This window comes from Lepisosteus oculatus, chromosome 20 (assembly GCF_040954835.1).
Source record: "Lepisosteus oculatus isolate fLepOcu1 chromosome 20, fLepOcu1.hap2, whole genome shotgun sequence".
In the NCBI taxonomy this organism is placed as follows: domain Eukaryota; kingdom Metazoa; phylum Chordata; class Actinopteri; order Semionotiformes; family Lepisosteidae; genus Lepisosteus; species Lepisosteus oculatus.
In genome coordinates this window covers 7,072,767-7,090,983 of record NC_090715.1, presented here as the reverse complement: position 1 = coordinate 7,090,983, position 18,217 = coordinate 7,072,767, and the positions used below count along the sequence as shown (strand labels likewise).

At 34.5% G+C, this 18,217-nt stretch overlaps 1 protein-coding gene across 3 annotated transcripts in view; it reads right to left on the bottom strand.

Annotated features, from left to right (window-relative positions):
• Positions 1-1,007, bottom strand: part of adamts18 (ADAM metallopeptidase with thrombospondin type 1 motif, 18) — a 52,535-nt gene extending 51,528 nt beyond the window's left edge. For 2 of the 3 annotated variants that reach the window (XM_006641373.3, XM_015368357.2), the window contains exons 1-2: positions 689-1,007; positions 460-538 (exon numbers count right to left, since the gene is read on the bottom strand). In XM_006641373.3, coding sequence (XP_006641436.2) covers positions 460-538; positions 689-799 — 190 coding nt within the window. In that variant the 5' untranslated portion in view covers positions 800-1,007. The remainder of the gene's footprint in view (positions 1-459; positions 539-688) is intronic. The other variant, XM_069181292.1, reaches the window with a different exon arrangement.
• Positions 1,008-18,217: the final 17,210 nt, after the last annotated feature.

Here is an 18,217-nt window from a genome sequence, read left to right as displayed (position 1 = left end):
GATAAATCAAACTGTGTCAGCTGGTTAGCTAAACCTGATTTGCAGCGGGCGCCAGCTACTGCTTTTACAGGGAATCCCTTCAGTCGATGCGTTTGACCACCGCAGACGCAGGATTGAGGGTCAGTGCCATATGCTCCGTATCACCTGGTGAAATAGTGTCTTATAACTACACACTTACTGTAAGTTAATTATTATTAAGTAATACATAATATTTTCACATTTTGTTTTCAATATTGTCAAATGCCTTGGGGATAAACGTCAGGGATTGTTTCCCTGTCGGTAGCGGAGTTATCGGTATTTTCTAAATTGTTTAATAATTTTGTTTTTATTATGCATTTTAACAATAGTAGCATAACGTTTTTAAAATATCCTCTTGTAATACAATACGCTAGCTGCATCCCTGTCTGCACCCTCGTGCTGTTGAAAACGTTTAGCAATAAAATAAGCAAAAGTACTAACCATGATCCAGTCCACTGCCCTCACTGCTTAAAGCTGCTGTTTCAGAAGAGACAGAAAAGGAGCAACAAATCTGCAATATCTGCAAAACAACACACAAGGATTTGTGAAGACACGACATTTCACTCATTTGCAAATATTATTTGAAAAACAAAGATATGTAAATCTACGAAATGACAAAAAAAGAATAAAAGACACAGAAATAAAGATCTAAAATGAATTGGTCACCTGCCTTCATAACATTCCCAAACCACAGGGTTGACAAAAACTTCACTGAACTGCAGTTTACTATTGGAATATGCAAAGTCCATATCAACAGGAAAAGGCAATCCATTTTTGTCATGCATGCACGTCTTCTGTTACCTTCGCCTTGAAAAATGCAAAAATAACCCTCGACAGCGCTGAAAGCAAAATCTGGACATTTTACTTGTTTTGCCTTTGCTTCTTTCTTACTTGAAGGCGTTTGAATCCATTGGATTTAATTGCAAGAAAAGTGCTGTGTTACACACTGCTGCATCAGGTAGCAGGGCTACTGAGCTGCAGAGTTTGCTCTGCTACTACTGAAAAGTGACAGTCGGCTCGTGCTCATGCTGTTCAGCAGCAGTAACCCTTTCTGAAGGACCAATCAGCGCCAGCCATTCCCGGAGAGGTGTACTGGAAATTCATTAAATGCAACCCGCAGCGAAAACATCATGAATTTCCTGATGAAAACTTTTCGGAGCATCATTGTTTAAAACGGGTATTTAAATCTCTCAGATTGTACGTACACATGTATCTTGGACAAGCAGTAATATATGGAGCGATTTAAAAGGTACACGTCTTTAGCACATGGTGTTGAATTTCAGTATAGACTCAAATTTATCTAAAAAACGATTGGTTTCATACAAAATGGAAGTACAGTATAACTAATTTGTTGATTGCCGACTCCTGTCCCTTAAAAAAATATGAATTGCATATTTCTCAGCACTATTCAAAACTTTTTCTACCTTCAGGATTACTGTAAGTACGTCTTAATTTTAAAATAGTGTATTCCATGCAAAGCAAATAAATTGAAATAGCATACATAAATACAGTATATGCGCACAACAACCAAGACACGTCACATTGTGTAACAACATTAAGGTGGATGATAGAGAGATTATCAATTTTAAAAGTATTAAGTAAACAGTTACCTTTAGTATAGCCCCAGGCTTCTATTTACGGCCTGGATACAAGGAAAGCTGTTACTTATCTGCTCTGGAGAGCCTGTTTGAAAACTAAGTATAGCTACAAAGAGTATCAATGCCAGTTAATTGTTCTGCAGCATCTCACTCCACACTTAACCATTTCACTGCTAGTGTCTCTTTCTTATTTCATTTTAATTACAGGTGTTGAAAACTGTGAGCCAAAGGGACATTAATCCTTGGTAATTGCATGGCATTTTTTTACTTTGTGAAAATGTCTGCAATGGCAACATTTTCCCCAAAAGGGTATTTTTAAAATACAATTTTAATGGATTAACACTACATTTTCATGCTGACTTAGTGCAATAATGGTGTTAAACATTACACTAAGAGAATGTGTTTTAGAGCTCTTGCATTCACATTCAATATCATAAAAATGGAACCTTACCTGGTTTAACACATAGGAAATGTACCTCAATAAAATCCAAAATGCCCTGACGTCATGTTTAATTACCGCCCATTTCCAAAGAACAAAAGTAAAATAAATGTAAATTTAATTCAGTTAATTTGATACATTTCTGCTCTTTGATAAACACATTGCTATAAAGACTGACACCAACCATTTTAAATCTGATGGAATTATTCATTTGATTTTGAGGAATATAGATTGTATTGTTTTTTAATGTCATTATACAATATTCCTCTTGTAAAGTGAGTTTCACCATCCCCCCCACACACAAATCCTTTCCATCTAACCCCATCTCTCATTGGGTGAAAGGCGAAGCATTTGAAAACAACATCCATCTATGCCCTGTCAGTCACAACAGGTTTCACATTAATGCATTGATTTTCCCATGAAGTTCAAACTCCATGGAAAAAATGGCAGACCAATTGTATACTTCTCCACTCTGATATACAAATACACTTGTTAATTTCCAAGTGCTTTTTATCCTGAATTCAAGAAATATAACTCAGCATTTTCATGTTTTAAGGGCAAGACCCTTGATACCCGGGTGTAAAATAATGATTTAATAGCCAGTTAGTCTCTCGTTCTATAAAACTACAGCAAAGCAATTCATTTTGTATTGTAAAACTGAAATCGAAGTGAAGTAGCACTGATGAAAGGTACTTTATAAATGACAAATTGTGATAATCTGTCTGGAACATTGCTGAGGTGGACTATCTATGTCGAGTTAATATTTAAATGTACTCTAGAAAGCAAGCAAACGTGTAATTATATGTCAACAATTAGTTAAATTTTACCTTCACCCAGTCTTTTCAACTCTTCAGGTTACTGTCTACTATCCTGTTTCCCCACATCACTTCACCCTCTAGGGATATACTGTACTTTGCTGTATATGAGATCTACATACAGTACTGATGCCAAAATTAAATCTAGAGTATCTCCTAATAAATCAGGAAACATTTATCTATGCAGATAAGCATATGGTCATTGATTTTATTAAGACCCAGAAGGATAGAAAACCTCAAAACAAATACGAAACCTTGGTAGCTCAACATTCTGTGCCCAATTCTGTATTTCATCAAGCTCCATACATTTTAAACAGATTTCACCTTTTATTTACATTTCAGATAAAGCATTTCAGAACGTTATCAATACTTAACATTTGTCCTGTCAGAATGTTGTCAGTTAGTGTCTCGTTAAGTCTATTGCAGTAAGGTTATTCATCTGATGGGTAATTCAGTAAATACAATATTACTTAACATTTACATTCAGATGCAGTTGAAATAGAACTGCAGTAAGTGCTCTCTTGAAAACCAGCTACTGGTACTGTACAATAAGTATTTTTTTTTGTAGAATAATAAACTGCCTTTTTTTACCGTTGCTTCCAATGCCTTTTGAAAGTCAAGCACTGTTGATGTACATGTACACAGAGATTAAAATAAATGGAATATTACAGAAATTGTCAAAGGTAAGAAAACATATGTCACAATGGATACAATATTCCAAGTGTTTTCCAAGTGTAAACTGCAGTATGTAAGATTTTGTGTCTGTGGTCTTTTCTATCTCACCCTGGACTTTTTATTTTTTAATTAAATATATTTTGCTGTTGTTTTTTTTTATTCTACATTTTATGTGCTTTGGTAGTTATTTTTTCTGAGGCATTTCAAGTGTAAATCTTTTTTGCCAGTTTTAAGTCATGGTTCTCTGTATCTGCAACTAATTTATGGTTGTTGTTTCCTTGTAATTTTATTTCTAGTTGTATCTATAAGGTCTTGGTCATGGATTTTTTTTTGGTTTCTGCAATTTTTAGTAGATTATTTTGGGCATCCAGACATTTTTGAGACATATGTTTAGCGGTTGCCACAGTGGCATATATGTCTTTGTCTTTAAGAATGACAAAGTTTCTAGATCTGTTTAAAAATATTTAGGTGAAGTTGTTCTTATCAATTAAACCCTTGAATGAAAGCATCAGGGACAACATGCAAACATGTTTTATACTGTAGTGTGGAAATCGTCTTCTATTGCAGCTTCTTTGATTTAAAACCTATTATTCACATAAAAACGTGAATGATATTTAAAATCTCTATGCTTCCAAACAAAACAGAAGTAAAGTATCTTGGAAACTCAAAGTTTGTGCAATTCAGAGTATGAATAACTAAAAGTACAACGTGACATCACATTGTGAAAGTTGTCCCTAGAGAATGTTCTACAGGGCAAGATGCATCATCTGCAAATACATCAAATTCTGCACAAAAAACGGGGTACCATAATCATCAGTTGACATTCTCCAGACCTTTATATGAACATTCAAAGGATTACTTTATCTGTACAATTGCTACCAAATATACTGTACATTGGGAAAAACCAAAAGATGTTTAGATTACCACTTATCAGAATTTACAGGAAACGTTCACGATATTAGCAGATTACTGCAACTTGCCTGTCACTCTAATAGTGGTAATCAGTGTTATGAGTCAGTGTTCTGGAGCACGTCTCACACAAAGAAAAGGAACAAGAACTGATCTTCAACAGAAAGGCTTTGAAACCTCTCCAAATTAACATTGTGACATTATAACATAAGTCGCAGACATTTCACGTAAGTCTACTGCATTACTGTGTACAGACCCATGACTACTGTCCCACTGTTACATTTCTTTCTGAATAGTGCTTTCTCAAAATGCCTTTTTGACCAAAATGCCCTGAAACATAGTAACCTTGTGTACTAAATAAAAGCTTCCTTTACTTTTTCAGTAATTTGATTGTAGCTCTATAAATGTACTCTAAAGCAAATAAGATCAGATTCCTTAAGGTACCACAAAAGAAGAAATACTTACAAATTGCATTATATAAGAGAAAAAACATTTTGCTGGATAATTATACTTAATGGTACTAAATGGAGGTCAAGTGATATGGCAGAACTTCCATTAAAGAGGCTTTAAAAAATGCTTTCTCTCTTGCTGAAATATCACCTACTTTAAACCTTCTTGTTTAGGAATCTGTACTAGAAAGAACGTAAAACTTGGCAAAGCAATAAACAAATTACTTCTAAGAGGTCAACAGTGTGAAGTTTCTTTAAGGATTTGCTTATTACTTCCTCAGTGTTCTCATTTATACAACCTAGATCAGAGAAGTGTGGTTTTGAAACAGACACAAACATCTGTAACCATAAGATTAATGAAAAACTATATTGTGGGGATTATAAATTGGGTTTTCTTAGCCTGGCCCTCATCTTGAGAATAATACAAGAGCTGGGCTATTTTGTCAGGTTTTGAAGAAATTGACTTTAGAACATACAGTACTGTATAAAAGTATCTGCATATAGTACTGTAGATGTACATACAAGGGTAATTTTTGTAAGCATATTCATTATGTTTCATACAGAATACAAATACAGTTCCTTGAAAAAGTATTCACATTCTCACTAACTTAACATTTGATGAATTATAAGTAATATATGTTTTTCAAATGAGCAACTTTATTCAAAACTGTAATGCTCAAGTGACACACTGTTATACAGTATGTGAAGAAAGCTTGATGTCAGCAAAACCTACAACGAAGATATACAATTTGAAATGTATTCACCCACCTAATTTAATACCTGGTGTGAAAATCTTTGACAGCAATTGCAGCTGTCAACATTTTCAGGATACTCTGCTAGCTTTGCACAGTGGAGTGGTAGAATTTTATCCATTCTTACTGGCAAAATTACTTCAGTTCTGACAAGTTCATTGGGGATTGTAGAGTGTATGACCCTCTGATGTGACTGATGTGACAACCAATGACATTGTTGAATGCCAATATCATGTTGTATTAGATACCATTTAAGTTTTATATAAATGTTATTATTGTGTAATCCCCGATTTGAGTCTGCCTATAATTGTTTCCAGTTTACTTTACCAGGGATGGCTGTATTCATTTATGTACTGTATTTGCTTATCAAAAAGGGCAATACAGCTCAATTTTATAATCGCAAAGGACTTTCTGAGAAGATGATTGGAGATCAGCAAATACACACGTGTGCATTGAACAATTTATTTGGATCTGATAAGACTACAGCTAATCACATGCACATTTTCTTCTTAATCCAGGATCAAATCCTACTGCTATGGACTGTTAGCCTGCTAAGCACATGTGCAAGTAGTGCAGAGAATACAAAATGTTCTGCTGTTATTAAGAAAACAACCAGATCAAATTTTCACAGATGCACATGAAAACAAGTCAAAATGAAACATGCATGATTTGATGATACACATTTGCTGATTTATTTTTCTGTAATGAAGCACATTTACATTTAACAGGATGTGGGCGTCGACTTTTCATTTAGATCATAATTACCAAACATAGCATGCTCTGGGTATCATGTCAGAACACATTAAGTAAAGTATCAGAAGAAAAAAATTTCACCTTAATTAATTCAAATTGCAGCTTACTGTACATCTAAAATCTATCAAGGTGTGATGTGTAGGAGTGCTATCTCATAGAAATACAGTGCAGCATATATTATCCTGTGGTGTTTCACATTTGCAAACAAATTGTAATTCAAATAAGGTAAGCTGCTCTGCAAAGCCATCTGGAGCCTTAAATTTAAACCTAGGGACAAAAAGTAGTTTGATAAATTCTTTGTTCCGTGTTCTAATCTATGCGCAAACTTATTTAAAGTTGCTAAGAAAAAGATAGAAAAATATTCAAGTCACCTTTTCCAGGTATCAAGATTAATGAACAAGTGAGAACAGTGAGAAGTGCTTTCTCAGACACATTCCTTTTCTGAGCTCCTTAATCACAGTTTAGACAATATTATTTGGCCTGAGTCCAACCCATCTGAGAATCCTTGTTAAGAAGCTGAAACAGAGCTGAACTAGAGCACACCAAGAACTGCCTCAAAAACTCTACCTGAAAATGCACTGTTGGTGGCCCTCAGGCCACTTGAATGGAATCCAGCAGAGGCACCTGGCTCTTCTCTGGACAACTGCCAACACTGTAGCTGAGTTTGACTTTTTCAAAATTTCTACATCTCAACTTAGATTTAGTTTATTGTTGCAGTCTATTGCTCTTCCTTTATGGTAAATCTCCTGTTGGTGATATTTACAGTACACAAAAGAACTTTTCTTTATCCTTAAAGGTTTTTTCTACTTTTCTTTATCTGTAGATATTTTATTACTGACCTGAGGCAAAAACAGCACGTTGTTTTCTGTTCTATTGTGAAGCAGGTCAACGAATCGGTTTTCAATCAAAGGACTGTCCTCTTAAAGATATGTCCGTGCTCCTGTCTAATGTTTTTACCCCTTTTGTAACCAAATTATGACAGGGGTCACTGACATGAGAATAGTAGACTCAAGCTTTTGTTTGTAAGTGGTGATACCATTTAAACTATCCTTCAGCTCATGTCGGAATTTTTCAAGCCATGGTCCTCATAACAGTGAAAAATGAATGTGCATAAGACTGCAATAGTTTAAACATTTTGTGAAAAGGGTGTAATTTGCACTGAATCTGTGTAATCTTCTATTATAAATGTTTTCTACCGACACTGGAGAGCACAAACTTTGCTTAAGGGGTGGGTAAGGTACATGAAATATAAACATACTCAAAAATGTTGCTTTGTATCATATTGTATGAATTAATATAAAAACAAGTCCAGTCCCTTACTTTTTTCCAATCAATAAAATAGCCAGCTAGGGTGAACATAAGACATGTATCATGCCTTCAAAATAAAACAAATATGTTTATAATAAAATCTACCCATAGCTGAACCTATCTTTTTCTAAACATTTACATCCTATCATTTCATCTTATGCATCAAACAATCTTCCTATTTTGTAACTAACAACTCAGGAAGTCCTGGAATCAATAGTTTAGCATTTCAGCTGAGTCCATATCACTCATGCTGATCGCTCCCCTTGGACACATAACTACTATTCTCTAAGGCACCTTCGATAATTTTTGTACACTCCTGACCGTGAATAATACTGTACAGCCAGATTTAAACTAGCCTTCCTCCACAACCAATCTGTAACCTTCTCCCAAGACACTCCATAATCAGACTCTCTCATAATACTCAATTTATTATGCAGCTTCATAATCCTTTCCCCCACTTCCAAAAATACAATGGTCAAAATTAATATTCTGCAAGAAAACTGCAGTTTGGAACTTACTCCCTCCTTCTTTAAGGTAAAACTTTCAATCCTGCGAATTTGCTTAAAGGATAATTACAAACATTAAGTAATTCTTAAAAAACAATTCTGCAACCTTTTCGCATACTGTAAATGGCTATTCAGAACTGTAGATTTGTAAGCTTTCTTTACGTCTATCATGATACCCTTAGTCTTCTCTTCTTTCCCCTACTTTTAATTGTTTCCTTTCATCTCCCCTGGACCTTATATTCTTTGCTTAATATCTGGTTTGTCACTTCTGACTCTTGGCCCACACTTGAATTTTTTTCCCCAACACACATATTCTTTGTATCTCCTCTGCACCTATTCTAGAGGGCAGAAACATTCTGTAAACCAGCTTCTTGGCTGATTTTGCCCAAAAAGTGTATGCATATGTCTAAATTGCTTCTAACGTTGACTAAACCTTAATCTCTTATCGTTTTTATTGTATAAATTAATGACTGCTTCTGTGTAAGGGCAGCATAGTGGCAAAGTGGTTAGCACTGCTGCTTTGCAGCTCTGGGGCCTGGTTTCAATTCTGGACCTGTGGTGCGATCTGTTGAATGTCTGTCTGTGTGATCCCCGTGATGGACTGGCGTCCCATACAGGATGTACCCAGCCTTGTGAAATAGGCTCCATCCTCCATGACCCTGAATTGGATGAAGCATGTCAAACACTGTAGCAATGCTGCATTGCATGTACTGTACTAAAATTGTCAGGCTTCACAAGTTATTGCTCATGTATGTTATATAATCAAACAGAATTTTCAAAAATTTGAAAACCTTTCTGCTTCCATTCTATGAGTGTAAGCTAGCATGTTATTGAAATATTAAACCTGTTTACCCTGTTTTATGCACTCACACCAAAGGAAAAAACAAACTTTCAGCTTCAGAAAAATGGCTGGGCTGGGTTTTTTATGTCTCTCACAACCATTTGCACAACATGATAATAAAAAAATAAACCATGCAACATTAATTTCCTCAAATATACCTTATTCATCTCTAAAACCAACCTTTAATATTGCAAAGTTCAATCTACATTACCCCTAATTATCCATCAGCCAACACTATTTTGGTAAACCAATGTGCATGAAGAAAACGCATATCATAGCAAATGCTTTATTTAGCAGTCTGGGGTTTTGGGTTAATTCCAACTCATACAGTACATTGTATATCCAGTCATACAGAAATGTCTAGATATTTATAAAAATTTAAAGAAATTTGTAATAGGGCTTATACTACAAACATTCAGTAAAAGCATCTGTGAACTCAAATCGAGTAAAATGTATCCTTAGAATTGCATGTTCTCACAGAATTTCCACAAAAGAATCACATGGGAAAAAAAAGAATATTTTTTATCAAAAAACCTAGATATGTCTTAAGATGTTATAACTGTAGTTGTGTAATGTTTTTTTTTAATTACACCAGATGCTGTGTAAAATGAAAAATTACTTTTTTTACCTACATATCTGGATAAAAAAGATATGGCACATATACATATAATTTAAAATAAGCAATTTCTCTGTAAAGACAAAACTTTACACCACTACATCCTCCTTGAAATAATAAAATAATTGGAACATAAAATATTGTGAAAGCTGTTTTTTTAATCCTAATTCATAATTTTTCTTCCCCTGAAAAAGAGAATGATTACTGTGGTAATTTAGCCACTAAACTGGCTTGTGTTCATTTTGATTGGGCTTTAAAAATCAAATTGAATATCATTTATTATTTGGTTAGTCACATAATTCCATTACCAGTTCCAGACTTAATAATAGATAAAAATATAAACAAATCAAAGAATAAATGGTTGGATGTTAAGATTAGTAATTCACAAAGCTAAAATGCTATCGTTACTTTGTCTCTTATAATTACATATAATTTTGAATCATGGAGACATGATTCATTGGGAGGAATTCATAAAAGCTTGATTATAATGTTATAAGTATCAGTGGGGAAAAAATAGTTTTATTTTCCACTATTAAATATTACAGGGTGAAGTGGTGGTGATATGTCATAGTATTTTTTCTTTCTACATGTTGTGCATACAGGCAGGTTGTGCCACGTTATTTTTACATACAATATTGTAATATGCAGTGTTTTGCAAAAGTATTCAGACCCTTGCACAGTTTTCACAATGTATTGCTTTAAATTTTGCAGTCAAGATACTCTGTAACAATTAATATTTGTTATCAAACAAAAAGAACTAAATAGATAACTAATCTGAATGAAAAATGGAAAGATTTGATTACATAAGTAAAGTATTCAAACCCTTAGCACTGGCGAACCTACTGTAAATCTCTGGACTCTGTCGGCATGCGATAAATAGTAGCTCTTATAATTTCAGAATAAAAATATTTATCTCAGATAGGTTCCTTGATCAAGTAATGAATTCCAAGCAAAACACCAACCACGAAGACAAAGGTACTTTCAAAGAAAGTCAGGGATAAAGTAATTGAAAAGCACAGATCAGGAGATGAATCTCAAATACAGTATATTGAAGTCTCTGAAAAGCCCTGTAAGCACAGTCAACTTAATCATCAGAAAAGGTGTATTACACAGCCCAGACACTATCTAAATTAGTCTGTCCAAAGTAAGCAACTGAGCAATGAGGAAAATGAGAGGGGTCCATCTCCACCTCACCTCAATAGATGTCTCCATCTCCATCAGTTTGCAATAAAACACCTCAGTGATCCTGCAAAAATGTGGCAAAAGGTGTGATCAGATGAGACCAAATTGAAACTTTATGGTCTAAATGCCAAATGTTATGTTTGATGTAGACCAAATACAGCACATATCCAAGAGTCAACACCATCCCTGTATTCAAGCTTGATGGTGGGACTGAAAAGCCTGTTAGGAAAATAAGATGGAGTAAACCAAAGGCAAATATAACACTAAAGTCTGTTTTAGTCCTGTAAATACTTAAAACTGTGATGAAATTTCACTTTACAGCAAGACAATGACCTAAGCACAAGTCCAAAGCTACACTGAAGTGCATTAAAAATAAGATATTGTCTATATCAAAGTCCTGATTGAAATCCTATTGAGAATCTGTGAAAAGACTTACAACCTGTGTCCATAAGCAATCACCAAGCGCTTTGAGAGAGCTTTAGCAAAAACTTCCAAGACGAATCGGCAAAAGTTGTAACTTACCAAGATGATGTGCAAAGTGCCTTGCCAAAAATATAAGCAACTGTAATTGCTGCCAAAATACTTCCACCAAAAGAATTCTCAGGTCCAAATCTAGTTTTTACTGACATCTGCTGTAACTTATCTTACCCTTAAAACTCTTGAAAATCTTAGAACATTTAGATTTTGATTAAAGTATGAAGTTTAAGAACTTCGTAGTCATTATTTTGTATTCAACTTAACATTCTAATGGAGCTCTAATGGAGCTAGTTCCACTGTGAAGCCCACTAATTCTGAAGTACCTGAAAGATTATTTTTGAGGCTGATATTGTTTCACATTTCTATGTGTTGACGATGTTATTTGCAAACTATTTTACTGTACAAACATTTTAATTTCCATTTCCACACTGTTGACACTAAAGCTTACTTCTCTTTCAGAGGAACCACTAGACTCACATCTTAAACTGTAGAGGTAACAATTTTTTTCTGACCTAATTCAGTTAAATAAACAGGAGCATTGCCATCTCTGAGACTCATTTATAGCCATGAGAACCATAAGGTTACATGCATCCCGTTTTCTTAAAAAATTAAGTGAATCATTGAGTGAGTCTCAACTGAAATCAGTTGTAAGGAATCTAGTGGGCTTGATGAATCTTTACTAAAATGTAATCAAGATGTTGAGGTATTCCTTAAAGCTTTCTACTTCCATCTAACAAATATAGCTAAACTAAAAAACATATTGATGACAAATCATTAGCAGCATGCTTTACATGCTGAAGCTTGATCGTATCTAAAGGACACCCTACAGTATACTCGTAGTCTTTCTTTATCTTCCTTCTTTTTGGAACTTCACCAAATTCTTATCAGAGTGCATTCCATTGGTTTATAAAATTCAACACAGTACATTTGTGACTTGACTTTGTATAAACAAATCAGGTTTGAACTTTGTATGAACAAAAAGACCCCCTCAAAAAATCCATTAAAACCAAGGTCAAAATATATATTCAATTTGGTAGGCTATTGTTTCAATGCAATGCAATTTAAACAGAAACTGCCTAAGTTAAGAACTGTGAATTATTTGTCCCTACATAAATAAGGCAGATTTATAGAACTTACAGTAAGTAATACTGCTGTAGTTAGAAAGACAAAGATCAATGCAAACTTGTGCTTTTTCTGTCCACATGTTACAATGTCAGTCTAAGTCTAATGTTTTTGAAGTGGCAATCTTCATCATATGCATTGTCATTCACATGTATTGTTCTAGTATAATAATCACCCACTCTTCAGACATTTGGTTCATCCAGAACTGAGCAACAGAGAAATACAAGATGATCTTCTTTAAAGGAGACTCCCTTGTGGTGTTAACCACTTCAACATGTGCTTTCAATGGAAGTAGTGGCCGCTAGTCTAATCAATATCTTCTGGCATAATTAGAGACTGGTCTGGAAAAAAAATATACTTCTTTCGTGTATCCTGTGGTGTATAAGAGAGATGCCTTTGCACCAGGGCAGTACCACTTTCTAAAACAAGATGCTTGGTCTGAGATTTTTTTTTTCAAATGTGTCTGTGAACAACAGACGCATCTCATCTTTGTAGAGTGACAGGCTGCAGTGTTTCCTTTGCTTCCAAAAATAAGGAAAAAGTATAGCTTCCTTTCTCACAAGATTTACTTTGGTTATAGTTATGGGTCAAAAAAATAGTTGGTAAGCACAGTTACATGATAGTATTGCCTTGTGTAGTTTGAATATTTGGATTATGGTATTTCCAGAACAGCTGGGTTTACAGATAATGGGTTGTTGGTATTGTTTACTTGTTTACTTTTAATAAGTAGATATCAGAAAGTAGTGCATTTCTATGAACATAATTCACATGCGAACACATCTGGCAACCCTGCCAAAGAAGCTGTGGCATGTGCATGCAGTTTTGTATGTTGATACAAAAAACACCAAGTGCTCTGTTCTTTGTGAGTATGCTTTTTTCCTTACTGTCAAAATGATGAATGTCATTTTGGATTGAACCAAAATTTCAGCTTCATAACATTTAAACATATTAGCTTTGTCGAAATAAAACAATTCCAAAGTAAATATGTTTTTTAAGTGAAATTCAGTGTTATTAACAAAACTTTGGTCATGGAGTATTGCTGTTTGAGCTGATACAGCTTTTCACAAATAATCAGAAATAAAGATTCTTTCAAGGGCACCACAGCAGTGTGACAGCCTTATTGCCTAACAATGTTTGGAACCTACAGTATGTTGGATTCTTGAGTGTGGTGCCCTCGATGTGCAGTTATATCCTTTGTTCCCATTGGTTTGAACCAGATGATCCAGTGTTCTGCCACAGACAACAGGCTGCCACAGAATGGACTGTCATTCTCTTTTAGTTGAAAATGTATTACTAATACCTACTATAGAAATATATAAATAAGAATAACCCCTGAGATTTACATTATGTTCTTGCACATTCATCCCATTCTAGTAGTTTAGTCATTTTCATTTTATTTGCAAATATGTCTCAATATTTTTAGAACTTAACAGAATGTACACATTTGGAATTAAGGTATTTTGTAATGTGGAACCTCCATCTTCCAACTCATATAATGTATTTGTGTTTATATTTATTCTTGTAGGTAGCAGGAATGTTTTTGTAGGGATCTAAACAAAAAATCATTCTTTCTTCTTCTTTGCATGTTACATACAAACAACATATTAACATATTAAAGGAAATGTGCACTTAAATTGTACACCCAACAATCATCAGAAAACATCTTATTCCCAGTACAGGTCACCAAAACCCTAAGCAGGGACTGTCCAGGAAGCAATGGGCACCATGCAGGACTACATCCTAGTCTGGAAGGCTGTCCATTGCAGGGCACATAAACATGAAGGGACAAACACATGAAGGAAAGACATGACACTTCAAAGAGAAGTATAGCATTCACACACTTTATCTATAGGTGCATTGGAGAATTAATAAAACACTGCAATTTGCAGAAGTCGTACTTTAATGAAGGTAAGATGCCACAAAAAGCTGGTAAGACCTTTGTCAGAGCATTCTGTTTTCAAAGATTTCACATTCACAAATTAGTTTATTGACAAGATAAACTCAGCACTTTTCCTGCATCAGGACATGATGATTGTCATATCTTTTTACATAACATGAAGTATGAACATAAATGTTTGGTATTTACTCATTGCTAGCAGGTATACAGGTGAAACCCCTTTCAAGTGTGAAGACAAGGTGAGCATCAAAAATAGAAGAGGGTACCCCTGTACCCTCGTGTCTCCACGTGGTTTGGTACAGACACTGGGGATGTCCATAGATAATATGGACGATTATCAGTACCCCCTGCCACTAATTAACAGGCAGTTATCTAGTTAGCTACCGTGATATTTAAGTCCTGACTGCAACCTTGCTCAGGGCTCTGTCACTGGGTTTTCTCCAGTCTCAGTTCGCACTGCCATGCACGGCTATGCTTTGCTTTCACCTTGTCTAGCTTGATGTGTACCAACCCCTTGCTTAGTTTCCCAACCGAGTTGCCAGATCCTCCATGGCTTGTTGTCTTTGTGACTATCTGGCTACATACCTCACCTGCCTGAGGGACTGTTTTGGATACTCCTTTGGATTCTGCTGCAAATTTTCTTTCTTCTGCTTCCTGCTTATCTCCACCTGTTTTCCTCGTCTCGCTGTACACCAGCCTGCGCCTGGATTCCAGTTCCTGCCTTGGAATCATCGCACTCTCACAGACTGCTGTCATATTACAGTAATGGCACCTGCCTGAAATTTGTACCAACCCATCATTATGACTTTCCTTGGATAAACATTCCTTCCATTCTTCCTGCCTTTACCACGTAATACATTTTTTTATTTTGTTGTCAGTTTCCTCCTTAAAGTGAACAATATTTTAGACTCAGAAAATTCTATAATTGTTTGGATAAAAGGTTATGATAAGATTAAAATGATTACTTAATTAAAACTGTAATTAAAACAATTTTTGTCTTGGTACAAGAAAGGCAAGCATAATAAGTAAGTTTTTCTGAACATTGCTCACATACAAGAATTCTGCACTTTAAAATTGTTTGTGCAGTGAGGCCAACGAAAAGGTGTACAGCTATTGTAAAAATACATTTGAGATGCCAAATCTCATGTTTTACTGCTGGTACAAGAAGAATGGTGTGTTATCACTCTTTCTCTCCAATGGAGTATTCCTTCCAAATGCCCCTGGCATGGAAACAGGGCTGCTTTGTAGCATTGCTTATGTACTGAAAAGATCATCATGTGTACCTCTAGAGAAATGGTTACAGCAGCTCAGCAGGTTGAATAGGCTTTAAATGGATCAAGAACTAGCTAAAGCATTCTCGTGAAGGACAGAGAGCCTTACTATTGATTTGTGTGCGTTTAAGTCATGACGGGCACACTGAGAATACACAGTGGATGTCTGCAGATGTCCTTTGAACAGAGTGAATATTCAGTGGCCTTTCTGCCTGTTTCTCTGGTTCACAGTTTCATCTGTGTTTTCCTTAGCAGTGTTTTCTTAGACAAGGCTGTGTAAAAATTGTCTGCAGAAACCTCAAATTAAATACTGAAAAATTATTCTCATAGCACAGTGTGTAACACCCAGTTTGTTCCAACTGGAATTTTTTGTTTTGGAAGCCAAAACTTCCCCATAAGAATCAGTTTTCATTTCCTCATATCTACTGTACCCTGTTTAGTCAAAGTTGAGATACAGTATGTCTTTCAATTGCTTTTGTTATTTTCATCTGCTGTCTTTACAAGAAACAAATTTAAAACATAAAATCAATAATTTGTCTCAGGGTGTTCTTTTTTATGCTCAATAATGAATAAAGCATGGAACTACATGAATAATTTGTTAAACACTTTTGTCATCTGGCTTGAGCTAAAAGATTGGCCTTTTGTATATTTTCAGTGGTTTAACAAAAATGTTCTGTAAATATATACAATATGTTGAAAGGGAGTTTCTTGCTTACTTGAATCACATTTGTTTCTTTTTTTATTTTTTCTTGTCATGAAAGCTTGTTAGCCAGTTTGTAAATGGATACTGTACATTTCATCACATACATATTTTGGAAGGTGGGAGCAATTATTTTGGGTTTCAATTAAAAGTATACTGATGTTACTAAATACTACCTCATATAGAAGAGGATTTTTTAACCAAAGGTAGAAGTGTTAATACTTTTAATTCAGTATCAATTTTGAGTTTAGCATTATGTAACAAATTTCCTTAGTTGAATAAATAAGTTTTACTTATTTAGTTATTTAGAATTTAGTTCACACAAAAATCTGGATCTTGTAAATGTGAGTGGCTTTAAAGGAACAATGCTTGCGTGTAATCTGAAGTACAGTATAAAAGAGAAGCCATCTGATACACCAATACTTTAACCAATACAGTTAAAGTATTTAACACCAAAACACAAATGACTTAAACCATCATCGATTGTATCACCAGTTTACATCAACATAGTTATATTATATATACCACACCTGCTTTTAGAATTGATACTTAATTGATTGTTGTTAAAAGGATATCTTTTATTTTTTGCTTCAACCAATTGATGTACAGTTCACTTCAATGGTGTGACATTGTTACAATTATTTACAGTAGTTCAGGTGGGGAGCTGCTTCAGCATGCGTAGTCTGAAATAGAACAAGTAATAGATTTATTCCATGCTGAAAAGAGAAGAGAGAAAACACAACTTTTCAGCTGTGAAGCCTTCTTCAGGTGTGAGCATTATTTACAGTAGAAGTCTTTCCTGATCCTTTGCTCCTGAACCTATTAATATAATATCAAATATCTTTACTTGCTCATAAGGATCCCCAAATGATTTTAACAGAATTGGTCATTTTCCAAAAATTATGGAGGGCAATTTAGAGTAATTTACAAATGTAAACATATGACTGAAAGTGCAGGAGCAAAACCCACCTGTTGTTTCTGAATGTTATAGGATGAGACAATGCCCTTCAGCATAGATGAAACTGATTTAATTAAAAAGCCATTCCATTCCAAAATATACGCATGTTCAAAAACAAATTCAAGACAATGACAGTATATTAATCTGTATACATTAAAACAAAGTTTTCTGAAAGGATGGTCACATCCTGTGATGCAGTACATTTGATCCTTTAAGGAAGATCATTTATCTTATGCCTCCAAATTTACAGTTTATATTTACAAATAATTTAAACCTGCTCTGCAGAATGCAATTATTCAAAAACCAAGCTCAGATTTAAAAAAAAAACCTATGTAGTAAGCAATGAAATGTAAAATCATTTTAATATTGTATTTATGGGTTTATAGACCTTTTAATGCCTAAATAAGTGTATAAAATATACATCTAAAACTTACTTCTAAATACAATAAAATGAAATTCCAAGTACACCCAAACATATTGTAACAGAATAGTTTATTATTCTTAATTTAGAACTTCCCTTATTTCTTGCTAGAACAATTTCTAGCAAATATTTAATGTACAGTACTGGACTCAAACAATAAACTTAAAAAGAGTAACTTAAAGAGACAGCAAATAACAGCAAACACTGCTTAGATTAAAGTTTGTTATGTTTATAGAAATCCAATTTCTGTTGAAGTGAGATGTATTTGCACTGTTTTGTCTCAACTTCCCTTAGAAGCAATAGCAAACATTTGCCTGAGCTTAACCACCATGATCACCTTCTGTTTCATCCATATCATATGACATGTAAATTCAATTTGTTCAGGAAGCTCCAACACTCCACTTGGTTGTTTTTATGTGTGTACAATTCAAGATTTAATCTTTAAAATTTCAATTTTAAAGGTTTAAAAACTTAATGCTGTAATAGAAGCATACAATACATTGTACTTAA